At 50.8% G+C, this 26,466-nt stretch overlaps 4 protein-coding genes across 6 annotated transcripts; 1 reads left to right on the top strand and 3 right to left on the bottom strand.

The window, feature by feature from the left end:
• Positions 1–293: 293 nt before the first annotated feature.
• Positions 294–9,935, bottom strand: CCT7 (chaperonin containing TCP1 subunit 7). Of its 2 annotated transcripts, XM_015863003.2 has the most exons (12): positions 9,803–9,935; positions 8,457–8,610; positions 8,230–8,336; positions 7,733–7,858; positions 6,843–6,895; positions 6,195–6,366; positions 5,008–5,172; positions 4,414–4,602; positions 3,767–3,864; positions 3,172–3,304; positions 1,863–2,069; positions 294–882 (listed from the first exon to the last, which is right to left on the bottom strand). In XM_015863003.2, exons 1-12 carry the CDS (start codon positions 9,806–9,808, stop codon positions 658–660), a joined length of 1,635 nt encoding a protein of 544 aa, XP_015718489.1. In that variant the 5' UTR covers positions 9,809–9,935; the 3' UTR covers positions 294–657. The 2 variants fall into 2 exon arrangements, with proteins under 2 accessions (XP_015718489.1, XP_015718488.1); XM_015863002.1 differs by having other exon boundaries at positions 8,230–8,610.
• A 136-nt stretch (positions 9,936–10,071) lies between these two features.
• Positions 10,072–12,574, top strand: PRADC1 (protease associated domain containing 1). The gene is made up of 5 exons (XM_015863005.2): positions 10,072–10,177; positions 10,536–10,636; positions 10,825–10,934; positions 11,594–11,761; positions 11,986–12,574. The coding sequence occupies exons 1-5, from the start codon at positions 10,087–10,089 to the stop codon at positions 12,104–12,106; spliced, it is 591 nt and encodes a 196-aa protein (XP_015718491.1). The 5' UTR covers positions 10,072–10,086; the 3' UTR covers positions 12,107–12,574.
• Positions 12,575–12,763: 189 nt separating this feature from the next.
• Positions 12,764–20,825, bottom strand: SMYD5 (SMYD family member 5). The gene is made up of 13 exons (XM_015863004.2): positions 20,684–20,825; positions 20,505–20,613; positions 19,636–19,775; positions 19,313–19,434; positions 18,518–18,587; positions 17,940–18,044; positions 17,391–17,453; positions 17,078–17,148; positions 16,804–16,910; positions 16,355–16,411; positions 15,266–15,360; positions 14,950–15,020; positions 12,764–14,193 (listed from the first exon to the last, which is right to left on the bottom strand). The coding sequence occupies exons 1-13, from the start codon at positions 20,777–20,779 to the stop codon at positions 14,055–14,057; spliced, it is 1,245 nt and encodes a 414-aa protein (XP_015718490.1). The 5' UTR covers positions 20,780–20,825; the 3' UTR covers positions 12,764–14,054.
• Positions 20,826–22,124: 1,299 nt separating this feature from the next.
• Positions 22,125–24,275, bottom strand: LOC107314084 (homeobox protein not2-like). 2 transcript variants are annotated; one of them, XM_015862961.2, is made up of 3 exons: positions 24,113–24,275; positions 22,925–23,133; positions 22,125–22,703 (listed from the first exon to the last, which is right to left on the bottom strand). In XM_015862961.2, the coding sequence occupies exons 1-3, from the start codon at positions 24,273–24,275 to the stop codon at positions 22,545–22,547; spliced, it is 531 nt and encodes a 176-aa protein (XP_015718447.1). In that variant the 3' UTR covers positions 22,125–22,544. The 2 variants fall into 2 exon arrangements, with proteins under 2 accessions (XP_015718447.1, XP_032300424.1); XM_032444533.1 differs by lacking the exon at positions 24,113–24,275 and adding an exon at positions 23,218–23,690.
• Positions 24,276–26,466: the final 2,191 nt, after the last annotated feature.

Genomic DNA, 26,466 nt, shown 5'->3' on the forward strand with positions numbered 1-26,466 from the left:
GGGGAAGGGGGTCACTGTCCATAGAGGTTTTCCAGAATCACAAGCATGTGGCACTTGGGGACATGGTCAGAGAGCACAGGTGGATGGACTGGGAATCTCAAGAGGTTTTTTCCAACCTGAATGATTCAGTGACTCTATGAACAAACGTAGAGATGAGCTGTGTTAGAAACACTGTTATGCACTGGGAGTCAGTCCTGCTTCCCAACACCCTGAGTTTTAATTACAGGGTAGAAAACAGTTTGCAAGCTACCCAAACAAGCTCCCACCTCAGAAAAGAACCCAAACCGGCCACCAAAACTCTGCCATAGTTTTATTGAGTTTGAACCTGGGTTCAAAACCCCCAGCAGAAAGACGTATAAATACCAACCAAGCCCAGGCACACCCACCAGTGTTGGAGAGGGCTCTGATCAGCACGAGGTGAGCCTCAGGGCATCAGTGCTGTGCAGGAAGGGCTGGACCACGACACCTCACAGGAGGCTGCCACTGCCAACGCCAAGATTTGACTCTAATTAAACAAGGCCAGAGGTTACCTGCAAGCCCTCAAAATGACCATCTGGTAAACGGCCTCTTAATTAAAACTAGGAACCAACTCTTTCCCAATCTGCACGTTGGAAGCGAGCGCCAAGCCCTGTCAGGACAGTGCCACAGAGCAGAGTTTCAGTGGTTGTGGGGTCTGCCCCGACCCCGACCCCGGCCACCAGGTGGGGCATCTACTGTGGATCGAGGGTTCTTGATTGTTTCATCTACTGACACAATAAGACAGGCGGCCTCGGAGGCAGCCGTCAGCGCGTTGATGCGCACAATGGCCGGCTCCCATACACAGGCCTCAAAGTTATCGGCGATGTCCTCGTTGTTCACATCCACACCGTACCACATGCCTCCCTGTGAGAGAGGAGGGAAGAGGGTCTGGTTACATGGCATAACAGGAGCTGAAGGCAGTGCACTGGGAAGTAAAAGACATGCAAACATTCAAGGAGAGGCAGGGAGAAGAGCTTGAGGTATTCTCCCTGAGTTTTCTTCCTTTATAATAGGGGATGAAGCCTCAGTTGTTAGAAAACAGTGCTTAAAATGGGAAGTTTGCTCCACTTCACCAAGAAGTTGTAGAAGACCTCATGACTGTCTTGCAGCTCACCTGAATCATAGTAATGACCTGGTTTCAACCCCCTGCTGTGGGCAGGGTCACCAACCAGCAGACCAGGCTGCCCAGAGCCACATCCAGCCTGGCCTTGAATGCCTGCAGGGATGGGGCATCCACAGCCTCCTTGGGCAACCTGTTCCAGTGCGTCACCACCCTCTGGGTGGAAAACTTCCTTCTAATGTCCAACCTAAACTCTCCCATCTCAGTTTAAAACCATTCCCCTTGTCCTGTCACTCATAAACAGCCATCCCCCCTCCTGTTGATACACTCCCTTCAAGTACTGGAAGGCCACAATAAGGTCTCCCCAAAGCCCTCTCTTCTCCGACCTAAACAAACTCAGTTCCCTCAACGTTTCTTCATAGAGAAGACCTTCATGAAGAGACAACGATCTCAAGCAATCAGGACCTTCAGTCTGCAGCTCCTCTAGAAAACACATCACAGAGGTAACTTTTATACTAATTACCTCAATGTTTAATATAGAAGCCTCCCTCCTGACAAACGATGCATTTTTAAATAGCAAATCAGAACTCCCAGCTCTAAAAAAGTCATCCGACAGCTGTGATCAAAGGGAAAACATATCACTTCCTTTTATAGAAACCTGCCTCAAGCCTACACTGTATCTGAAAACAAACCACGGCATTTAATGAAGGAGGACAGGAGCCCACCACAAACCCAACCAAAGGACACCAGCTCTGCAGGCTCTCCCTGCCAGCCGTGCACCTACCTGTGCATGCTTGGCTCGCAGCTTGTTCAGTATGTTGGTGGCATCAAAGCCAGCGTTGTCACAGAGCTGGCGGGGAATGATCTCAAGGGCTTTAGCATAAGCACCTATCAGCAGCTGCTGCTTGCCTGGAATGGTCCTGGAATAGTCACGGAGGTATTTGGAGAGCTCCATCTCTATTGCACCGCCACCAGCGACAACAGAGTCGTTCTGGAAGGAAAGAGAACAGGCTGTGCTTACTCTTTGTTGCACAAAAGGGGGAAGAGCAGGAAAACCCCTTTTCCCAAAGGCCTACAGCATGCTGGGGTAATGCACATACATCAGGCCCAGGGGAATCTATACTGCCCAGGCCACCACCACCCCCCTGGGAGCACCTCAGGCAGCCTCTGCCAGCAGCTCCTTCCTGCCACCTGCAAGCCAGGGGGATGGTGTGCAGGGCTGTGCTAGCAAACCTCAGCTACCCTTGTGCAGGACAAGCTCCCCCCCGTTGTGAAACATTCAGAACAGACGAGATTTGCAGCAGCACTCAGCAGCCAAGTTCTGCTAACTATTTTTTTCTCCCTCCCTATCTGCTTCAGTAGAAAGGATCAGGATGTTCTTTCTGAAAGCAAAGCAGCTCCAAAAAATCTTGACATGCTTCTTCCCATCCCCTCAGGGCACTCAGGCTTAAGGGGGAAAAAAAAACCCATCCCCACGCATTACGCACAACCCAGAAATACCCACATGCAGAGAACAGCCATCATGCAGGACCAGCAACTCTGCAAGTACAGTACAGTCACATGGGCCTCAGGCTTCCCTCTTGGTGTCACCTGCCCACCTCCACCTGCCAACACCAGCCCTTCCCAGAAGTCACCAACAGAGGCAACATGCAGCATGAACAGGCACACATGAGACTGAGAAGCTAACAGGCACATTAGATCAGCCCTGCTATTCCCACCCAGCACTCCCAAAAGATCCCAACCCCCTTCTTAGTGAAGGTGTTTATAGAACACACCACAACCCAGCAAGCACAGTTAAGTCACAGCACTTGTAACAGAGGAGACAAAACCAGGCATGCCTGAAAAGCAGCTGGCAATGCAGCTGTGAGAATTCTGCCGTAGCCAAGGAATAGCACTTGAGTTAATCAACTAGACACTGCTTGTCTGCATGCTCCACTCTGCAGGCTGAGAGCATTGGGTTTCTCTCAGAGAGACCTCAGCCAAACGTTGAGGTGTGAAGGCACTGCTGGAAATAGCTGCAGCTGTGCCGGGTGTGATCAACAGCCTCAGTGTCTGCTCAACCCCAGCAGGGAATTGCTTCTGCTGGCCCTTACCTTGATAGCTCTCCTGACTATCATGATGGCATCATGCAGGGACCGTTCTGTCTCTTCCATGAACTGCTCTGCACCTCCACGCAGGATTATCGTGCAAGTCTTTGCCTTTGGGCAGCCCGTGAAGAAGTTATACCTGTCAATGCGTGACACAAGAAAGGGTAAGGAGACTGAAAAGCAGTGCTGCTCCTCAACAGGCTCAGCACCACTGGGACACCACACGGGGACAGAGAAATTATTCCCAACCCAAATGCATGGCTGCAGCTGTCCCACCCCACAGTGACCCCATAAGATCCAAAGCTGAGCAAGTCCATATACAAGACCCCAAAAAGGTGTTGCTTTGGAGTTACGAATGAAAATACCACTAAGCCTTCTACAGGGTTCTTGAGGAATAAAGAAACATAAATGCATCTAAAAGGGGTAAGACCTAAATGAGAGCTCATTCCCCATGCTCATTAAAGGAATTAATCATGCAACCTTTGTTTTCACACCATCACCCAGAGAGATGCTCAAAGCTGCTCACGCTCATACCCCAACTTTCCAAACCAGTATCACCCATGCTCCCACAGGGCTGTGTGTTCCCAGCTGGCACATTTACCTGTCTCCTCCGATCTGAGTCTCCTCAAAGAGCTCACACCGGCCCAGTACATCATCTGACAGGGCATTCACACTGGTCTGAATGGAACCACCACAGGCCTGCAGGGGAAGAAGATAAAGCGTGGCATTACCAGTGCTGACAAATGAGACAAACCTGCCCAGCAGGCTCCCACTTTCTAGTTTCCTCCCATCATATATCTAAGCAGGCTACCAGGAATAGAAATAACCCTCGACAGCAAAAGATGATGATGTTACTAAAAGCTGAGCCACAGGCTCCAGAGTTCAGTAGCTACACAAAGGTGGCTTAAGGAAAACAGGCAAGGAGCAGGGAAAATAAACTTCTACCAACACACAACATACAGACCCTTATACAATTCAGCAGCAGAGGAAAAAAGGCAGCACAGTAGCAATCAGCCTGCAGTTATTTCTTCCACCAAGGAATAGTTTTGTTACTATGTTGCAGTTCTACATCATCATCATTTGGGCAAAAAATACATTAAAAAAAATGAGTGTTATTTTCCTTTTTACATCCTTGTAAGGAACAGTGTGTTCAGCAACTCGTGGCTGTTTTGGTTTGGGAGAGGCCTGACCAGCCTGACAACATTCAAGCTAAATCCAAAGTCTTTATGCCAAAACAAAGCAGCTCACCATCATAGTTCGCTTGAGATCTTCCTCTGGGACACGGCCAGCACAAAACATGTCCCTGTCTGCAAAGTACTGGGTGGCCACATCACCGATGGGCAGCTTGGACAGGACGACTTTGGCTCCAGACTTATGGATTTTGTCTAGTTTGTCATACAGGATGTTCCATTCAGCATCCACGATGGCCTGGTAATCCTAGCAGGCATGAGAAAAACAGGCAATACACATTAATAGGATTTGTAATGGGACTGCAAATGCCACCCCACAGCACCAGCCAAGGGAGAGCTCTGCTAAAGCAAAGGCAGCAGTAATGCTGCTCCACGCAGCCATCCACAGCAGCCAACTGCTTTCTCAAGGAAATTTTAGGTCATTCTATGACAAAGAACTACATCTGTTCAAGTGCTTCCAGCAGCAGAACCAAGGATATAAAGGGGCTGGATGACTTGAGTAAAAGGTAGCAATATTCATACTATTCCCCCAGCATAACACACAAGATAACCTCAGGAGGGAAGATGTGCAGATGGCAATCACAGAGTGCCCAGCTCCTTGACAGCCCAGGAGACAAACAGGAGGGGGACAGGCTCCCATTCCAGCTCTTACCTCCACTGTGTTTACTCGGACTTCAGCGTTGTCCTTTTCAGCTTTGAGCTCCAGCTCCACATTCAGCAAAGCAATCTTGGGAGACTGATACTTCTTGGGCTGCATTTCAAACCCAGCGTAAGAGAATGTCTTCTTAAAGGCAACTCCGGCCACCAGCTGGGAATCCTTGAAGAGAAGGGCTATTTGTCAGGCTCAACATCCCAGGGTTTTCTCAGCAGACTTAATAACTCCCAAAGGAAACCTCCTGCTTGAGAACCCTCCTTTACAAAGCTCCCACCAACAGCTGTCTCCTTTGACTAACCCACTTTTGAAGCAAATAAGCAGCAAATATTTTCTTCTCCCTGTTCACAAAACCAGCTTCTATCATCTCCTTTCTATCCCTCAAGACACCACAGAGAAAGATGCTATTCACAATCTCGAGATCAAGGGATGGAGCAATCTGTTCTCTCTCTGATGTCTTTCCCATTTCTATCCTTTGAAGACGGATACTTCTCATTCACAGCCCTGCACTTCAGGGTTTGTTTTTTTTCCATGTGTGAGTGCCCTGGTTTGCTTTCACAAGCTCTGCAGAAGGACAACACTGCCCAACACTGCCCCCTGAAGTGAAAGAGCAAGAGGCCAAATCTGGATAGGATACAGGGAGGAGAAAGCATCACACACCAGGCTCTCCAACATACTTTGTTGGGTTTTTTTTTTGCAAAGATACAATCACAGAATCCACACAAAATGGCCTGGGTTGAAATGGACCACAATGATCATCCGATTTCAACCCCCTGCTATGGGCAGGGTCACCAACCAGCAGACCAGGCTGCCCAGAGCCACATCCAGCCTGGCCTTGAATGCCTGCAGGAATGGGGCATCCACAGCCTCCTTGGGCAACCTGTTCCAGTGCATCACCACCCTCTGTGTGAAAAACTTCCTCCTAATATCCAACCTAAACCTCCCCCATCTCAGTTTAAAACCATTCCCTCTTGTCCTATTCAGTATCCACCCTCATAAACAGCCATTCTCCCTCCATCTAAATGATGTTTGGATCACTAATTATATCTGCTGTGAAGGCAACGAGGTAGAAGTACTTTGCTTTGGTAGCTCCCCAACAGATGTTGTTATCAGGCTGCATTTATGCCAGGGTCAACTCAAACAAGCTGCAATCACTGCCTCCTACCCAAGGCCCCAGGAGAACTTACTTCCAGAGCACCTCCTTGCACCTTCTTGATTCCAATCATTTTGAGCTGCAGCAAGTCATCCAACATCATGACAGCATCCACAACCATCTTGGAAAAAAACTCCTTGCTCTGGGAGATCAGCTTAGAGCTCAGGGCTGTGGCTGCACACTTCTCCAGCAGGCTCCTCTGCTCGCTGTAATGGGGGAAGAACAAAAAGGTCCGACCTTGAAGTTTTAATGGAGGTGCTAGTTATGGTCTGATCAAGCAGACATAGAGCTTAAAAATTAATAATCATCTCAGTAATGTGATTAGCTTGAACTGCAGCTATTCAACACCTAAATACTGATTTGACTTTCAGGGGAGCACTGAGTGTTTAACACTGCCACTGATTTCAGGAAGAGCCACATCTCCACTATCACTTGAAAAAAGAAATCAGACCACTTATTTCTGTCCTTAGCTTCCCCTATGTGCACATGGAAACACTGGCCTATATCCCTGGCTGCAGTGGAAGCCCAAGGGAGAGCACAGCATCCTTCCCAGAGAGGCAGGAAATTCTGACACCCAACTCCACCACTGGGCAACAACTGCTCATCCCATCCTTGAGATCTCAGCCAGACTGAGAGCAGAAGGCAGAAAAGCACAACCAGGTCAACCTTAAAGGAAACTTACTCTTTATCTTCCTTCTTCACTGACACAGCAATGTCTTTGATCTTGTTTACAGCCTGGCAAAACACAAACCAACAGTTGGATTAATGATTCATGCTTGTCAGCTGATCAGTTCTCCAATTCCTTTTTGTATTTTATGCTTTTTTCCCTCCTTCAACATCACTGCAGTTTCAAGCACTTGAGCTACCCCATCCTTTCCAGTAGGGCAATTTTAAGAGACATGCAGAAGCAGCAGGTAGAGTTCAAGCACATTTACATACAACCTCAGTCACAATCCAAGCACAAATCACTGATTCCGACTGCTGTAACACTTCCCGCTTTAATGATTACATGCTAAATGAATTACAGAATCACAGAATGGCCTGGGCTGAAAAGGCCCACGATAATCATCTGGTTTCAACCCCCTGCTATGGGCAGGGTCATCAACCAGCAGACCAGGCTGCCCAGAGCCACATCCAGCCTGGCCTTGAATGCCTGCAAGGATGGGGCATCCACAGCCTCCTTTGAGCAACCTGTTCCAGTGTGTCACCACCCTCTGGGTGAAAAACTTCCTCCTAAGATCCAACCTAAACCTCCTGTTTATAACCATTCCCCCTTGTCCTATCACTATCCACCCTCATTAACAGCTGTTCCCCCTCCTGTTTACATATTCCCTTCTATTTTCCAAGCTAAACAAGCCCAGTTCCCTCAACTTTTCTTCATAGGAGAGGTGTTCCAGAGTAATTTCCTCCTTCTTACACCATAAAAAAATAACTTTTAACAGACTCTGGTGGGATTTTACTGTGATCCTCATATGTTTAAAAGCCTTCTAACCCAGTGAAAAGGAAAAATGGAATAAAACAGGAAAAAAAAGACCAAGCAGAGCCACCCCATTCTGCACAGTGCTGCCTTACCAACTGTGTGGCTGTGCGGAAGGCACGGATGATGATCTGAGGATGAAGGCCTTCCTCCACGTAGGGCTTCACTTGTTTCAGGAACTCAGCAGCAAGCAGAGTTACGGACGTGGTGCCATCACCAACCTGTATGGACAGAACACTTTAGTCACCTATGTACAGCAGAGGCCTCCAGAGGAAAACAGACTTCCTAACTCTCATTGCTCACAGAACTGTGGCTGATTCCTTCAGTGATTAAGCACAAGCTGGGTTCAGACTGCACTCTGTTTGAAGTTTCCCATCTCCCAGCCACCTCTGTTCATGACATTTTGCATCCATAAAGCCTCCAAACCCTTCTACTAAATCTGGCAGAAAACCCAGCCAAGCGTTTTAAAGTTATCACAAAAAAGATGAAAGCAATGAAGAAACCAGGATAAACAGCAGCACGCCACAACCGAGTTTGACCACTTAACGCAAAGCCAACATGCTGCTGCATCCTGTCCAGGTTACCCTCCTACCTCTGCATCCTGAGATTTAGCAATGTCCACCAACGTCTTCGCAGCCGGATGGACAACATCAAGGAGCTTCAGGATGGTGGCCCCGTCGTTAGAGATGGTGGCTTTGCCTACAAGAAATTCAGAAAAAGAAGCTAAGCCCCAAATAAAGCTCTTACTGCCTTGAAACAACACACATCGAACAGAGCTTTCCCAGTCTTGCTGTAGAGAGGCTGCTGTGCAGTGCTCACCTCTGTCATCCACAATGAGTTTGTCCATGCCCCGTGGTCCCAGGGTGGTGCGTACAGCCTCGGCGATCACCTGGCAGGCATTGATGTTGCTGACGAGCTGAGGAATCCCCTGCGAGGTGTCAGTGCCCTCCTTCAGCAGGATAACCGGTGTTGGCTGAGGAGAGAAACCAGGACAGAGCTGTTAGTCCAATCTCAACACGCAGCCCAGCAAGTTCACACTATTAACAAAGTTCACAAACTAACTGAGCTGAGAATCATAGAACTCACAGCATCATAGAATGGTCTGAGTTGAAAAGGACCACAGTGATCAACTGGTTTCAACCCCCTGCTATGGGCAGGGTCACCAACCAGCAGACCAGGCTGCCCAGAGCCACATCCAGCCTGGCCTTGAATGCCTGCAGGGATGGGGCATCCACAGCCTCCTTGGGCAACCTGTTCCAGTGCATCACCACCCTCTGGGTGAAAAACTTCCTCCTAAGATCCAACCTAAACCTCCCCTGTCTCAGTTTCAAACCATTCCCCCTTGACCTATCACTACAGCTTCCTTCCCTACAGCACAGCCCTATGAAGTCCCGATTTCAGTGCCCAGACTGTTAAGGACAGCCCTGCTCAGCAGAATAACCACAACAGTCTGCATGACCCCAAGGATGCTGAAAAACATGCTCACATTTAGCACATGGAGAACAATATCAAAGTGGTTACAGCTCAAGCATTCAGATAGGGGCTATAAAATACCAAAGGCAAAACCTCCTGTGCTCCAGGAGATGGCCTGCCCTTAAAGTGACCAGACATGCCCTGCAGGCAAAGCTTTATGCCCTAGCACCACCCAGTTTTGTTAGGTACCCTGATTGAAGTAACTGCTTGGAGGCAAAGGGGAATATTACACCATGAGTGCTGCACTGTATGATGTCTACACTGAAAAATGCTGCCAAGGGCCTGGGGGGGAGCAGAAAAGGGAAAAAAGGAAAGGGGGTTATGAGCATCACCGCCACCTACACCCTATAGAGATCTCTTTGAATGGGAACACGCCGTATCCCGCACCCTGCCCGCTCCCCAGCATCGCTATGTGGGCTCAGAGCATCCACAATGACCGACCCACCCCTCTATCCCCGGCCTATGGGTCCCATCTCACACCGCTGGGACCCCCGGGGCCTACTCCCTCACACAGCCCCGTGTAGGCCCCAGGCCCAACCCCGCCGCCATCCCCCCCTCCCGGCCGCCATCCCCCCCTCCCAGCCGCCCCAAACGCCGCTCGGCTCCACCACAACGGCTCCCACAGCCTCACGGAGGCCGAACGAGCCGACACGGAGCGATACAGCACGCGGATGGCGGAGGATTGCGCTCACCATCATGGCGGCGCTCCTCGCTGCCGCTCCCTGCACCGAGCCAGGCCCGCACCCACAATGCACCGCGCCGCCCAGAAGCTTCCCTGAGCCACGGCTTCCGGCCGCGCTCTATGGTGAGGGAGGACAGAGCGGCCGCAGCGAGGCGCCCTTCTTTCCCCCAATGACCATAGAGATGAAGCGACGGGCGCCAACCGCTGCGGCGGAGCGAGATGACAGGAGCGGCGGTCCCGGTGAATGGCAGCAGCGCCAACCAATAGGAAGGCTCGCTCGGAGTAGCTCCTCCAATGAGCGCGGGGTGGGGCGGGGCGCTGAGCGCAGCCATGCTCCGCCGCTCGCTATGGCTCTGGCTCTATCTCTGCTCCTGCCCGGGACGCGGTGAGTGCCGCCCCCCATAGACCCCCACCGACCCCTGTGACCCCACCCGGCTGCTTTGAGCCCCCCATATCCCGGCTATGCCCTATAGCGCTTCCCCTCGGTGCTCCGTGGCCTAATGGGCCCCTTTCTCCCTCAATCTGGGTGTATTTCCCCGACTTGACCCAATTTCCCCTCAATTCACCCCAATCTAGTTGTATTTTACCTCGGAGCACACTGGCCCTTCCATACATCACAATCCGAGTTCATTTTCCTCCTATACACACAAACCTGGCTGCATTTCCCCTCCCTATATAGGCTCAGTTATTCCCCATTTACTTTCCTAATCCTCCCATTTCCTCCCTTCTATTTCTCCCTACAGCTTTACGTATCCATGAGTATCTCTATTTCCAAGTGCTGAGCCCTGGAGACATCCGCTATATCTTCACTGCCACTCCAGCCAAAGACTTCGGTGGGGTGTTTGTAAGTATTAAGAACTCAATTCAGCTTCCCCATCCTTCTGTTCCTCCACTGCACGGCCTTAAAACCTTCTATAAGAATAGATCCAATTGCTTTTCTACAAGCTTTCCCTTTGGCTTGTGCTGGAGGGGATGAGCGGGGTTGGGAACAACCCTGATCCTACTCACTCCCTCCTTGTTTCATGCTTGGAGAACACAAGGTATGACCAGATCCACCTGGTGCCAGCAGATCCCCCCGAGGCCTGTGGAGAGCTGAACAATGGGGTCTTCATCCAGGACCAGATTGCTTTGGTGGAGAGGGGGTACGTGTCTGTTTTCTATTTATCCAGAGTCTGAGGTTCTGAGTGAGGGATGATGCCAGGCAAACAATCCCTATAGTCCCCATAGTCCCTGTCTTGTGCATCATCTACTGGGCAAGCTTTGGTATTAAGGCTGGTAAAGACAAGACATTGAGTTCAACCATCAACCCACCCAACCATCCCCACTGACCACATCCCTCAGAGCCACATCTCTGTGGTTCTGGAACTCCATCTGTGACTCCATCACTCCCTTTGTAGCTGTGCCAGGACCTCACTGCTCCTTTGGATAACATTATTTCCTAACATCCAACCTGACCACCCCCTGCCTCCAACCTCCTTTTAGTGAGTTGAATGGAGCTGCCAACCTGAGTTCAATGGAGCCATAAGGTCTGCCCTGAGCCTCCTCTTCTCCAGCCTGACCCATCTCAATTCCCCCAGCAGCTCCCCATTAAAGCTGTACTCCAGCCCCCTCATTGCCCTTCTATGTACACACTCCAGAGCCTCAATGTCTGTCTTGTTGTGGGCCCAAGACTGGGATACAGACCTACACACACATCCCACCTGCACTTCTCTCTGCCAATGCTGCCTGTCCTGCTGCAGTTGGAGGATGCAGAAGGTTCTATAGGCAGCTGCCAGCCAAAGATTTGTCCTTTCTGTCTCAGGGGCTGCTCGTTCCTGTCAAAGACACGTGTGATCCAGGAGCACGGAGGACGGGCGGTGATCATTGCAGATAATGCTTATGATAACGACAGCTTCTACATCGAGATGATCCAGGATAGCACCAGGCGGACGGCCGACATCCCCGCTCTCTTCCTGCTGGGCAGGGATGGGTAGGTGCCTTGGCCAAGAAACATTTGATCTGCATCTCATGGGAAGGGACAAACCCCATTCCCAACTAATGTGGTGGGTCCCAGTGATCAGTCCATCAGCCTGGGCTTTATGAACCAACTCTTTGGTGGATTCAAGAGCTTTAATCCACATTTTCTAATGGAGGTGGTACCTGTTGGGTCTCAGCTCTCCTTCATACACAAGTCTCATTTCTTTCCTTTGCCAGGTACATGATCCGACGCTCTCTGGAACAGCACGGACTCCCATGGGCCGTCATCTCCATTCCTGTCAACGTCACCAGCATCCCAACGTATGAAATGATGCAGCCTCCTTGGACCTTCTGGTAGAGGTGGGAAGGCTGCAGCACATCGAGGACTTCTTGCTGGATCCCAGGAACCAGGTGTGAGGGAAGGGTCCTGCCCTGCTCCAGAAATCCCACCAGCCTCACCCCAAGGTTTAACAATGGTTCAAGTCTTTATGCTGCCCGCTGGCGTGTAGCTGAACAGCAGAACAACCCAACGTGGTCACCTTGAGCCCAGCACTGAGCAAACTTCGTTGTGACTCTCTGGGAGGGCAGCACAGGCTGGTGCTTCCCTGAGAAACATTTGAATGATGCTGAGATACTGACAGTAATTTGCATTGCTGATATAGAGGGCTGCAGTCCAAAGGGGGAGGGGAGGGAGCGTTTGCTCTGTACTAGCAGGGCTCATCCAACATCTGTATATTTTTGTCTGAGCTAATGAAGTGTGAATGAGTTTTAGAGCGAGTTGCTCTTTTTTTGAGTAGCCTTGTCCCTAACAATGATTTTCCCAATACACTTCCTCCCAATCTACTTGCTTCTTACAACTGGGGCAGGGCACAATTCAGACCCACACAGACCCAGAGCCTGGACCTTAATGGGGCATTTCTACCCTTGTCCTTCCATCCCACCACCAAGACCAGCCCCCATTCCTTCTCTGCAGCCATCACCATCCATTTTAACAGTACAAACAACACAGCCCCAGTTCTCACCAGTCTCGGTTTATTACGAACACTGAAGGGCACGTGGCCCTGGGACACCTGAGGCTGGGGACAAGCAGCGGGGTGCAGGGCTGGCAGTGATGGTCACGTCAGAGGTGCCCATCCACAGCATCACCTTCATTCCCACAATCCAAACACCACGGGCTTGAGGGAAATGTGGCAGAAAAGCAGCTCCCTAAACCCCATGGGGGGAAAAAAAATACCCCAGGTGCTTCCCCAGTCTGTCATTTGGAGCTGTTCTCTCCCTCCAGCTGGGCAATGCACACCCCCAGAGCTGCTCACAACAGTGCTGGGTTGGTGATGCTTGGCTGGCAGTGACAAGTCCATGCTGGGTGCTGTGGACGGACAAACTGCTTCACACGTGGAAGCACGACGGCTGCCACTCACAAATGTCCTTTCAATGCAGCCCAAGGCTGGAAAGTTCACTCTCTGCAAAACCCAAAACAGTTCTTGGGATTTGGAGGTGGTTTTGCTTATGAAATGTTATAGCCTGTGTCAGGTTCGTGCTAGTAACGTGGCACTTCCTCCTCCCCAAACAGCCCCTTGGGGCTTTATATCATATCAAGGATAAAACTGAGGCAGGAGAGAGATCCCTGCAGGGTCAGCCCCTCTCTCCCTGCTGGTCTCTGGCATCTGAGCAACCCCTGAGGCATCTCTGTCCCCCCTGCGATATCGTTCTGACCCTCACTTGCTGCTCACCAAGTCAAGGCATGGAATGGAGTATATATAAGGACCCCAGCTCCTTGGTGTGTAGATAGTGCTAATATAGACATTAAATAGTACCCCTCGTGCACAAACACACGTACACACACGTATTCCCCTCATCCCTGCAGGGTAGGAAAGAACATGCTACTCCGCACCCATGGCCAGCACTGACACAGGAGGAGCCTTGGAGGTGGCCACAATATGACCATCACCACATCCCCTACCCCAGCCCAGGGCCCCTCTCTCCTTCAGCTTCCCCTGCAAGCACCAGCTGGCCCCATAGGGTCTGGGATATGGCAAGGGGGCTGCTGGCTCACAGCCTCACAAGGGAGAAATGGATGGGCTGGTAAACACACACACACACACACACACACACACACAGAGCACAAGGGCAGGTGGAAGCAGGGCCTGCCTCCAGCTCCCCCCACTGCCCCACTCTGCCAGACCTCTGCCAGCACACAGCCTCCCACCCGACCCCACAACACAACCCTGTTTCTAGTATTAAAGCTGCTGCCTCTGGGAGGACCCCACGGTCCCATCCCATCCCTTTACTCTCGCCCAAGGCCAAGATCAAACATCGGTCATCTCATCCTCCAGCTCAGCATCATCTGTCTCCCCTTCAGCCTCCTCCTCTTCATCTGATGTCACATCGGGGTCGTCGGCTTGTGCTAGGCACTTGGGACATGAGCAGGTAAACAAGTAGTTCTCCCTGCAAAGAGGGTCAGGAAAAAGTGTAAGGGAGTTGAGACAGGCACAACTCAGACTTGATGCTCAGGAGAGGTGGAAGTTGTCAGATTAGAGGGGGGAGTGGGGGAGATTCTCCACCCCACAGGTACAACTGGACATCAGCATGGTGACCATTAGCAGAAGGATGGAGAAGGAAAAGGAAGGTGGTGAGGACAGCAACGGTTTGCCAAGTCCAAAGAAGGGACCAAATGAGCTGCAGCCCACGAAGGGAGCACATAAACAGGAGGAGGAATGGCTGGTTATGAGGGTGGACAGTGATAGGACAAGGGGGGATGGTTTGAAACTGAGACAGGGAAGGTTTAGGTTGGATATTAGGAGAAAGTTTTTCACTCAGAGGGTGGTGACACACTGGAACAGGTTGCCCAAGGAGGCTGTGGATGCCCCATCCCTGCAGGCATTCAAGGCCAGGCTGGATGTGGCTCTGGGCAGCCTGGTCTGCTAGTTGGAGACCCTGCACATAGCAGGGGGTTGAAACCAGATGATCATTGTGGTCCTTTTCAACCCAGGCCATTCTATGATTCTATGATAAGAGGACACCAGGGAGCCCTGGGCTTACTCGGAGATAAGTGTGATAATAGCACAGGCGAAGCTGCACATACAGACTGCCACAAGCACACCAGCCAGCTCACAGCCACATGGCAGGGCCCTTAACAGAGAACCCAAGCTGTGACTGGAGGTGTGTGTGATCCCCCCATGTCCATCCAAACAGCTCCTGTACCTGAGTATCTTGTTGCGGCTGTGTCTGCTCCGTTCCCTCTGACAGCAGTCCAAATAACTGATGCAGATTTCCTATAAGCAAAGAGAAAGAGGCCAGACTGAGAGCTTCTTCCTATGAACCCAAAGCAGCAGTTTGTACTGGCCTCCCCCCAAAAGACAAGTGGAAACATAGAGTGTGGCAACTCCCACATAGAATAAGGTATGAATCCACCAGAGCTAGGCAAAAATTAATGCAAGAGGCAGAAGCTACAGGGCTGGGAACGTGCTATGCTAAGGTATGATGTCACCTCAGGTTCACCTGCACCCCTGTGCCTCACCTCTCCTGCTTCAATGTCCTCCAGAGCAGTCAGATGCAAGAGGAAGTTGTTGTCTGGGAAGGATGTCTCAGCGTTGGGGATGCAGCTGTGGTTACCTAAAAGGAAGAGAGAGTAAAGCTGCTAAACGTCACTGGGCAAACTCTGCTTTTTAGCTAGTGGTGGACAGGGGCATGCAGGAGCCAGCAGCTCCAGCTGGGAGGGCGATGGTCTGGATAAGGGTATGGCAGCACAATGCTCAGCCACACCATCTGCAGTAGGAGCAACAGCACTGCACTTTCCACTCACACTGGGGACTACAGAGTCCCAGGTCCCCTGCAGAACAAGGTGCAGGGTCAGAGCTCTCCAAACACAAATAAAACAACACTCAGGGAGACAAAGTTGTCTTGGATCAACCCCTGGGGTGCTCAGCATCATCCCATGCCCTTGTGTGTCCAAAGAAGGGCGCACAGAGTAACACTGCTCCCTCACTTTCCTGCTCTCACAGCAGCCCATGTCCAGACCCCACAGTGCTGAGAACACTTTGGAGTGACAGAAGGCAGCTCTGAGTGCTGGGTCAACCTCTCCCACATTCTAACAGCCCCGATAAGAAAGGCTCCTCCCTTGCCTTAATGGCTCATTCAGCTCCATCACACACAGACAAGGCAGGAGACTGTCTCTTCACTAATTGCACATAAAGTTCCTGGAGCTCACATTACATCTAAGACCATTCAAGCTAGGACTGACCATTCCATGGATAGGCCAGATGCCAGGAAACAATGAGAGAGCAACCAGGCCCCAGGACAGCAGCAATCCCATCCCAATTCACCAATCCCATCATGCCCACTGATGGGAAGCATAAGCCCACTTTGCCAGAGCCTATTAGGAATTGTTCAAGTTGGAAGGGACCCTTAAAGGCCATCTAGTCCAACTCCTTGCAGTGAACAGGAACATCTGCTGCTCCATCATCTAGCCTGACCTTGAATATATCCAAGGACAAGGCATCCACCACCTCCCTGGGTGACCTGTTACAGTGCCTAGAGGTGAGCTTATCTAGAACAGCACAACTCCCACCTCTCTATCAGCTTTCCTCCCAGTCCTTGTGTTACTTACAGCAGCTCTGAAGCATGTAGAGACCTGACCCCTCACAGTTGAGGAACTCTCCAGATTCTGCAATACAGAGAAGGGTTAAAGTGAGGGTTAAAGCTGTGCATGAGTTTTTCTGGCTCTCCCAGGCATTCAGCTCAGTGCATGTACTGAGAGTCACCCATCAGTGCAGAGCACACTCAGACAGCACCGCTCTGGGGTTTGTGTGGAGAACCCTCTGCTGGAGGGTCACTTCCAACACACCTTTCCCTTCCCACTGGGAGGGATGGAGAGCATGAAGATTTGCACTCCTTGTTCAAGCACACACTCCCTGGCCTGTCTCTGTAACTCATCCAAACAAACAAATGCTACAAGTCTTTGAACACTGGCTATAAATGGTATTTTTATGGACAGGATCCCCCTCACATAAGCCTTCCAGCTGCCTGATGCTACCTACAGCCACAGCAGAGCCTTACCCTTCTCAATGTCCTTGTAGAGCTGGTCAATGAAGGCGTCCAGCTCCTCTCGTTGCAGCATGGGGAGATCCAGAGCATCACAAGCATGTACCCACTGGCTCAGGGAGCTATGGGAACGTAAAGGACACCATTACAGCCCCACAGTGCTACCAGTACACAGTGGGAGCTAAGGGTTAAACCCAGGGGCTTCAAGTGGCCAAAGTCTGTCAGAGGGATGCCAAAGGGTTGGATACTGCTGAAATAAAAGACTGCTTCACCCAGAAAGCCCCATTACCTGGTTCCTATGCCTTGGCCATTGGTCCCAACGAGAGCAAAGAGAGATCGAAAGCCTTCTGGTGTGAACCACTGCAGAAGGGAGATCAGAAATCAGCTGAGCTCAGGCCAATCTGCGGCAGAACTCCAGTCTACATGCACCTCAAACCCCACAAGGAGCTTTAGAATCACAAGGTTGGAAAGGACCTATAAGATCATCTTTGGGGGAAGCAAGAAATGGACAGAATCCCAGGAAAGCTCTGGCCTTAGGGGCAGACATAACCCAAAAGGACTGGCACCCAACACAAGGTCCCACTTCTCCTGGTTCAACTCACCCTGCTGAGTTGTTCGTCATAAAGGGCTTCAGTGAAGAGCAAACGCAGCAGCTCCAGCTGGCCCTGGCAGAACACAGCAACACCATCAGGGTGGACAGACACTGCTGGGAGTCAGACCCAGGCTGATAGCCAAGCCCAGCACAGGCCAGAAGGTTCAGAAGTCAAACTCCCAGTCCTTCTCTGCAAGGCTGGGGGCTGTTGCCCTTAAAGCAGTGATAAGACACCCATTTTAGCAGCAAAATCCACCTGCTGAGGTGATACTCCACAGCTAACTAACACCCTGTCCCATTTCCATAGCCGAAGCATCCCCACAACAGGAAGGAACAGCGTGTTCTGCTGTAGGATTGCAGCCCCAAAGCCCTCTCAGCAGCCCACTTCCTCTCTATCAGCTGAGCTGGCCCCAAACAGGGCTCTGTATCCCCCTCTGTGCTTGGGATTTCCACTGTCTCCCATTCCAGCTGGGGATGCTGCACCCACGGGCTCATAGATGCGGGCAAGAAGAGGGCAGGTTCAGGGATTCCCTGCATCCAACGTGTCCAATACTCTTACCTTAAATTTGTCTCCCAGTAGCTTGTGTGCAATCTCCTCCTCTTCGTTTGCTGTCTTACTGCAGAACTGGGAGAAAGCCTTGATCCACCAGTCCTTGTCTTTAGCCTGAAACAGGAATCAACTGTATTGCATCAACTGAACCAAACATGCTGCACCAATACCTCTTTATTCCCCAGCCCTCAGAGAGAGAGAAAGGAGAGGATGAGTCCCACTGAGCTCAGACATATTCAGTCTGCCATCAAGAACCATCAGAAGCAGTTGCACAGTAGTGGCTTATTGGAAGTAAACATTGAGATTGCCAAGGCAAAAAAAAAAACCAACCAGAAATGGAGCCAAAGGAAAGGTTCACTTCTGTCTAATTAATTTGGTATGGAAAAATGATCTGCTTGGCTCAGGGCATAGATGCATCCTCTGCTGCCTGCTGTCTCTATGGCCAGGGATCATGAGATGTTGACATCTATTCAAGCAGGAAATTGCTCTGCCAGACATTGGAGAAGAGATCAGCCCTTGAGAATAACAGCCACAACTGGAAAAGGAAACCACACGCTGGCAGCTGCTGACCCAAACTGCAAACCTACCTGTTTGACAGTGGCGACCATCCGGGCCATCAGCATGATGCTGGAAGTCTCCGGTGGATAATGCATGTTTCTGGAGAATAACAAAGGAAAACATTGATATCAGTGCTGGTATGGAAATAAAAAAGCTGGAAGGAAGCAGGAGCAGCTGCCATCCCTGTGGGCAGGCCTGCACTCATCTGTCACAGCAAATCAGCCAGCCCAGCACCACTGCATGGAAACATAGTGCTGCTGGGGGTAAGAAGCTGAGCACCCACCTGGCTGCTCAGAGCATACAATAATTCCCCACTATTCTGCCAAACTACAGTCCAAAGAACACTAATGGCCCCACACAAAGCCCAAGACTGCAGCAAGAACTGGGCTTTGTGACCAGCTTTGAGGCAGAGATGTCGCTTCTCCCCTTTGTGCCATTTTAGGATTTGCATGCAGGGACAGCAATTCATGTATCTACAAAGGTGCTGCTTGGCAGATCCTAAGTTGGAGATGGCCCAACTCCAAAAGGTTGGAGATGTGCAAACATGACAGAATTGAAGGAGCAAGGGGCATGCAGCTTTAGTGCTCTGTAGCCCTTTACTGGGGGACAAATAGGAACTGCTCAGCCCCAAGTCAAAGCCCCACAACAGCCAACACAAATCCTAGCATGGCTACAGAGCAGAGCAGTATCCCACAGCTTCCACAGCTGTATCACGCAGAGATGCAAAGCAACAATGGCCCTCAGCCCTGGTCCCAAGCCAGTGTCACCCAGCCTGGGAAAGCCTCTACCTCGGCCTGTAAGCAACAGGTGGGTTGATCCCCTACCTCCATGCCTCCTGCAGCTTGTTGAGGGGGTGAGTGGGGTCATCACGGGACGAGCCAAGGCAGAGGACTTGGTGGTACTGCTCCAAAGCAGCCTGCCTGCACTCAGCACTGCAGTACGTCACCTAGAGCAAAAGGCACAGCACTCAGCGTTGGCTATGGCAGCAGGAAAAGGGCTTCTAGACCCAGCCGAGCCCCAGCTCTTTAGCAGAAGGAAAAGGCAGCCATCCATCAGAGGGCAGAAAGTCACACCAAAGGCCTAGCTGGATACTACAAAGGAGTCAGTGACCCCAAGGAGATCACAGTCCTCCCCGACAGCCCCATACCTGGCAGTGAGGACACTGCTGGTGCAGGTCTTTGCGGATGCTGCACTGTTCCGGGTGAGGCAGCACCAGAGAGCTCCTCCCCAGCAGTCGCTGGGCATTCTCCTCTGCTGTCTCCAAAGCCCTCAGGCAGTGATCACAGGCTGCAAGCAGAAAACATAACCCCGTGAGACACGTGTTTAAGGGCCCTATAACACAAGACAAGCATCCCCACACCCCTGTCCTTAAGGGCCATGTGATACAAGCAACAAGTGTCCTCCTTTTGCTGACCTGCAGCAGAGCTCAGCACACAGCACAGTCTAGGTAGGACAAGGCCCAGCTTGTGTCCAACCCCACTTTTGCCTTTCTTCTCTCCAGGTCTATCTCTCTATCCCCTCCTTCTGTCCAAGACCCAAAAGCAAGAAGCACACTGTGCTCGCTCTTCCAGCTGGTTAACAGTGTCCAGAGTAGGGCAATGAAGGCATGAAGGATCTGGAGCACAAGGCTTATGGGGAGCAGCTGAGGGGATATGGGATGGAGAAAAGCTCAGTCTGGAGGGGGCCCAGGGGAGACATAACAGCCTGAATGAGGATGGAGTGAGATATGGGTCATTAAGAGCCACAGGATAAGAGGTGATGGCCTTCAGCTGCACCAGGGGAGGGCCAGGTTGGATATAAGGAATCATTTCTTCTCCATAAGAGCCATCAGGCAGCGGCACAGCTACCCAATGGAGATACTCCAGAACCGTATGGGGTTTAGCACTGAAAGACCTAACGGGCACAGATGTTGGCTTTGGGGACATTGGGAGCTCTTTTCCAACCCTATAGACTGTATGGAAGCAGCATTACTCAGCCCCAACCCAAAACCCCCCCACATCACCCAGCCCAGCTCACCTCGGTAGTTATAAAGCGCGTTCCAAAGGAACTGCGACGACACCACCGGCTTCTCCACGAACACCGCCTCCCCTTTGCGGATGCTCCGGGTGGCGAACAACCCCTTCCCCTACAATGGGACATAAACCCGGCTTTAGGGAGGAGCAGGATGCGGAGCTCCTCACCTTAGCACAGCTCACCTTAGCGCTGCTGATGAACCGAGCTTCGGCCGCAGCCCCAACACCGGGCCGGGCTCCTATCGCCGCTCCATACACGTCCCCCGCCGCGGCGGCCATCTTCGGGCGGCGACTATCCACGCTCTGACCTACGGGGGCGGGGAGCTCTTCTTCCCCTTCCTCCTCCTCCTCCTCCTCCTCCTCCTCCTCCTCCTGTTCTCCCTCCGCTGCCCGCCTGGAAGATGGCCGCCCTCCCCACACAGGGTCCGTTCCCGCCGCCCCTCAGCCCACAGGGCGGGCGGCCATTTTGTCTCCCCCACCCCACCACATCTACAGCCCCTTCCCCAATATAAAAACACCACAAAAAGGCCTCAAATCGGAGCTGTAGCTCTTTCTCAGACAGAATGAGAGCAGCCGGGAGCTCGTTGGTGGCTTTGAGATTGGTTTTATTTTGTTTTAAGCACCGGTCCATGCGAGAACGCATCGTACCCCTGTGCACCTCCTCAGCGCGCCCCAAACTGCCTTTATTTCCCACAAATAATAACGATAATAATTAATAATTTCCCTCCAGCACATTAACACACGCCTTGCTTTTCCCCGGAAACGCTTAAAATCCACGCAAACACCGAGTTTAGCGGTATTCCATCACTCTCTCATTCACGCTTGCTTGCCTTCATCCCAGATCTGCCTTGGGATGTGTATGGCAAAGAGGGATGTTATTAATTAACGTTGGGGTGTTTTGGAGGCACTAGGTGTCACTGCCGGCACGATTTAAGAACAAATCTTGGTGGGGGTTTTATTCCCTGTAAGGTCCTACAGGGAGCGCTGCTCTGCTGGGCCATCCCGTCCATCCTACAGCCGGTCCTTTTTAATCGAAGTTTTCATCACTTTTTCACCTAACAGCAGGAAAACGCATTAAAACCACATCGCATCCCCTTTTTTTGTAAGGTTTGGGTGCAAAGGTGCAGCGTGGAGCATCAGGATGAGCCGCGGCACAAACGCTTCTGCCTGCCATAAAGCCTTGTGGCAATTCTTGTTATAAATATAGGGTGAATTCTGCTGGAAATGGGCAAAATAAATGTATCGTGTTGTACTTAACCAGCAGTCAGGTGCTGGTACAGGCTGCCCAGGGAATGGCATTGGCCCTTGGGATGCTCCAGAGACATGGAGATGTGGCACGTGGGGACAGCCAGGTGATGCTGAGCCCTGCTTCCCTTACCCAATCTCATCTTCCATCTTAAATGTGCTGTTTCTTTCTTTATTAAGAAGCAAAGCAAATAAAGAAGCGACACTTGGCAAGGAGGAAGAAAGCAACATCTAGTTTTTCAGTCAGAGGATGGTGATGCAATGGAACATGTTGCCCAAAGGAGGCTGTGGATGACCCATCCCTGCAGGCATTCAAGGCCAGGCTGGATGGGCAGCCTGGGCTGCTGGTTGGTGACCCTGCACATAGCAGGGGGTTGAAACCAGATGATTATTGTGGGCCTTTTCAACCCAAGCCATTCTATGATTCTATGGGGTCAGAAAGAGACATGCGAGTTATCCTGAGCTCATGGGAGCTGCAGTGTGTGGTTGCAGATGTCCTCGCCAAGCTCTCTAGGTGCTGCTTCCCACTGCACTGCACTGTATAACAAGGAAAGAAGGGAGCAGCTGCTGTCTGGGCCAGGACCAGCACATCTGGATGAGGGCAGGGGGCCGTCTGACGCAGCAGAGGTGTTGGAGAGCTGCTGGTTTATAACAGCCCCGGTCCCTGCACCTCTGAGAGCCCCTTGTTCCCTGTGCACACCGTGGTGAAGTAAGGCAGAAACACACTGAGCTCTCAAAGGCCTCCATCAGGCAGGCATGGCTGCAAAAACAACAGTGGCAGCTGCATCCCATCAGCTGCTCAAAGCTCAACATCCACTGTGTCCTCTTCATGCTCCTTGGCATCCGTGGGGCCAGCAGAGGTGGGTTCTATCACCCCAAACTGTGACAGCTTTGCTTTCTTCTGCTCCATGCTCTGCTTCCTCCACTTGATCCTCCGGTTTTGGAACCAGACTTTCACCTAGCAAGGAAATGGTCTTTAGAAACAGACTGGGAGGAGCAGGAAAGATTCAGATCCTGCATCATGCAAGGCCTCATTCTGCACAAATATAAGAATACCTTAATTTAAGGTATGCATCTGATGCACTCTGCATCAGTTCCTGCTTCACAAAGGAGGAATCCCCACCAGCTGACCCCAGATCCCATCTCATTGCAGCCATGCTCAGCTCCCCCATCCCTTACCTGGGTCTCTGTGAGATGCAACGTTGCAGCCAGGTCCACTCTCTCTGTGCCCACCATGTATTGCTGCTTGAGGAACTCTTGCTCCAGCCTCTCCAGCTGCTCTGGTTTGAAGACTGTGCGGACCCTCTTCATTTTGCAGGGTCCTCTGGATCTCCATGGCACAGCAGGGCCCAGCGGGTCAGCCCCTGTGCAGTGAGACAACTCCAAACCTGCATGTAAGAAGCAGGGATTTAAGGGGTCTGAGTGGTTGAGGCCATTCCTCCAGCCCTATTGAAGTGTTAAGCCCAACTTACATGGGCTCAGGCTGGGGGAGCTCTGCCCATGCTCAGCCTGCACCAGGGAGGAGGATGCTGAAGCTGGTGATGAAGGAGAGCTGTTCCCAAAGGGAAAGGGGATCTTCAGCCCCAGCTCCTTAGGAAAACCATCATCTCCCTTTCCTGGTCCCTCCATAGGTTGAATGGCCCAACCCTTTCCTTTTATGCAGGAGTGACTTTGGAGCTGCTCTTTGCCTCTAGCGCAGCCCTCTATCTAGTTGTGACCTGATGATAACAATAATTAGCTCATTAACAAACAGCTGTCACGGGACCCTGCTGGCCCCAGACTAAGAGCAGCGCTGCTGAGTTGTCACAGACACCGTGACCCACTTCATTGCGTTAATTAAGGTAGAAGTTCTACACGTGCTTAACGATTTGTGGGCTGGAGACCTGACAGCTTAACAATCCTAATTGCAACTATTTTCAGCTCTCAGATCATTTTACCAGTCACACTTCCCTCCCCCCCCAGTTTTGATACTTGGATTCCAGTGAGTGTGATTTCTAACGTGACTTACTTTGTGGATAGAGATAAGGAAATTAACTGTATGTCCCTATCTTTATATCCAATATACTACATATACAGCTGTACGGATGCTGGCTGATAAAGGAAGTAAGGCATTAAATAGCTGTGCTATATATCTTAAAAAGACCAAGAGTAACAATTATCTCTGGTCTCTGAATATTGCAGCTCTCAAACCAGACCAGAGCTCCCCATACAGTCGCCAGCTGTGCTGTGCAGCGGGTTTTACTCCGAATGCTAAAAAGAGACTTAATTTTAATGGGAATAAGCACATTTTTCGGTCAGCCCATCCATTCCAAATTGCGGGGCTCTCCCACCCCCCGCGCAGCCCCGCACCCCGAGCCCGGCGCTCACCTCCTCCCCAACGGCAGCCCCAGCTCCAGGCTCCCGGCCCCGCTATGGGGAAAGGGATATAGGGAAAAGGGATATAGGGCTGCGGGCCGGGGGCTGCGGGGCCGGGCCGCTGGGGTTCGGCGAGGAGAGCGTCGATGTGGAAGGGGGTCTTAGGGGGCTGCATGACCGCCTGGGTGCTGTTGGCCGGCCCGACTGCTTTATATGGGGAGAGTTGCTATGCAAAGAGGGGGCGGGGGGCTGCCCCACACCTGCCGGGCAAGACCTCCCCCAGACCCCTCCTTCCGAAACAAGAGTCCTTGAAAGCCCTCCTTCTGAACGGACAGCCCTCCTTCCCAAACTACACCCCAAGGGACAGCCCTCCCATGGAAATAAGAGCCCCCAAAACACCCCAAATAACACCTCTGGGATCATCCCTCCGACCATAGGCACAACCCTTGGTGCTTTTTCTACCTAAATAACACCCCAAAACGCTCCTCCTTCTGAAATAACACCCCTAGGGACCTTTCCTAGACCAACAGCCCCACAGACCATCAGCTCCTTCCCTGCCATCCCAACACCCCTCCTTCCCCCCGATGTTCCTATGGACAGCCCTCCTACCATACCAACACCTCTGCTGACACCCACACGGACACCCCCATCTTTCCCCATGCCCTCCATGCACAAATATCCCTGCACGTATCTCTGCAAGCACAACGTTCGCACCATGAGCTCACTCCACTATAAGCAAACACAGAGAAATCCCCATAACAGAGCGTTTGAGTTAATAAACACAAAACAAGAATCCCCCCCATGGCTTGATAATCCAGCATTAAGCATCTCTGTGTGCAGGGCGGGCTGTCTGTACCAAACAAACCCTGCTTTAAATCAGGGATCTGTGCCGTTCTCACACACTTTGAAGTCCCTTTTATAGTGAGGCATCTCTACTTGTTAAGCAATTGAAGTTGTGGGACAGTGCCGATATCACTCCCCCCTGGAAAGGCAGCACTCTGCTGTTGGTTGTGGGGCCTTGGGGAGCAGGATGCCTGCAGGACACAAAGGAGTCCCTCAGCTTTGCCTTTCAAACACCTTTTCCTCCTGTTTAGCATCCTGCCTTCCACGGCAGCTTGAAAATAAGTGAATAAATACAGCTGCTGCTTTATTGCTCCTTATCCAAACACACAGCCCCAGCCCTGCCGGCATTTAACTCTGTGCTTAATTGAAATCACACGTTCAAAGCTGAGCAAGCACTGAAGCCTCTCCCCAAAAAGCCCATGGCCAAGAAAATGATGTAAAGGATTCACAGCTCCTGGCTTGGGTTTGGCTTTGGGTTGCAAAGAGGTTGTGTGGGTTAAAACGTGCTTAGGTAGGAGTTTTTTCTTGCCAATTATTTTTTCTCTTTCTAATGTCACCATAACCCAAGTTGTTTCCCATGGGAAGAGATGTGAGGGGTGCTCTGGGTGTTAAGTCTTTATAGGATTACTGGAACATAGAACTGTTCAATCACGGAACCATGGAATCATGGAACTGTAGAGTCACTGTATCATAGAATCATTGAATCAAGGATTCATGGAGTCATTGAACCATGGAATCATGGAATAATAGAATCATGGGATCACGGAATAATAGAATTGTGGAATCATGGAGTCTTTGAATCATAGAATCATAGTGTAACTGAATCATAGAATCATGGAATCATAGAATCATAGTGTAACTGAATCATAGAATCATGGAATCATAGAATCATAGTATAACTGAATCATAGAATCATGGAATCATGGAATAACAGAATAACGGAATCATGGAATCATGGAATCATGGAATCATGAAATCATGGGATCATAGAATCACAGAATCATGAAGTCGTTGAATCAAGGAATCATGGAGTCATTGAATCATTGAATCATGGAATCAAGGAATCATTGAATCACTGAATCATCAAATCATTGAATGACAGAAATATAGAATCATGGAATCATGGAATCACTATATCATTTAATAATAGAAACATAGAATCATGGAATCATGGAATCACTATATCATTTAATAATAAAAACATAGAATCATGGAATCATTGAATCATGGAATAATAGAACCATTGAATCATGGAATCATTCAGTCACTCAATCATAGAATTGTTGAGTCGTTGAATCACTGAACTGTAGAATCACTGAATCATTGAGTCATAGAATCACAGAACCATAGAATCAATGAATCATAGAGTCATTGAATCACAGAAGCACTGAATTGTACAACGATGGATCCGCAGAGTTAAGGAATTGTAGAACCATAGAAACGTACCATCATCGAATCATAGAATGATTGAGTCACAGAATCCTTAAATCATAGAATCATCAAACTGGAGAATGGTAGAAGGG

This window comes from Coturnix japonica, chromosome 4, assembly GCF_001577835.2.
Source record: "Coturnix japonica isolate 7356 chromosome 4, Coturnix japonica 2.1, whole genome shotgun sequence".
Classification (NCBI taxonomy): Eukaryota; Metazoa; Chordata; class Aves; order Galliformes; family Phasianidae; genus Coturnix; species Coturnix japonica.

Bases quoted from the DNA above. Each gene is read 5' to 3' on its own strand.
- LOC107314084 (XM_015862961.2), bottom strand. From the start codon at position 24,275: ATGCAGCCCCCTAAGACCCCCTTCCACATCGACGCTCTCCTCGCCGAA. The intron at 23,134-24,112 runs GTGAGCGCCGGG...TCTTACATGCAG, and splicing joins GGGCTGCCGTTGGGGAGGAG to GTTTGGAGTTGTCTCACTGC. The intron at 22,704-22,924 runs GTAAGGGATGGG...TTTCCTTGCTAG, and splicing joins TGCATCTCACAGAGACCCAG to GTGAAAGTCTGGTTCCAAAA.
- PRADC1 (XM_015863005.2), top strand. From the start codon at position 10,087: ATGAGCGCGGGGTGGGGCGGGGCGCTGAGCGCAGCCATGCTCCGCCGC. The intron at 10,178-10,535 runs GTGAGTGCCGCC...TTCTCCCTACAG, and splicing joins CTGCTCCTGCCCGGGACGCG to CTTTACGTATCCATGAGTAT. The intron at 10,935-11,593 runs GTACGTGTCTGT...TTTCTGTCTCAG, and splicing joins ATTGCTTTGGTGGAGAGGGG to GGGCTGCTCGTTCCTGTCAA.
- SMYD5 (XM_015863004.2), bottom strand. From the start codon at position 20,779: ATGGCCGCCGCGGCGGGGGACGTGTATGGAGCGGCGATAGGAGCCCGG. The intron at 20,614-20,683 runs GTGAGCTGTGCT...GTCCCATTGTAG, and splicing joins GGTTCATCAGCAGCGCTAAG to GGGAAGGGGTTGTTCGCCAC. The intron at 19,776-20,504 runs GTGAGCTGGGCT...TTCTGCTTGCAG, and splicing joins CGCGCTTTATAACTACCGAG to CCTGTGATCACTGCCTGAGG.
- CCT7 (XM_015863002.1), bottom strand. The intron at 6,896-7,732 runs GTAAGGCAGCAC...GTGTTTTGCCAG, and splicing joins TCCGCACAGCCACACAGTTG to GCTGTAAACAAGATCAAAGA. The intron at 3,865-4,413 runs GTGAGCTGCTTT...CTTCCCCTGCAG, and splicing joins ATCTCAAGCGAACTATGATG to GCCTGTGGTGGTTCCATTCA.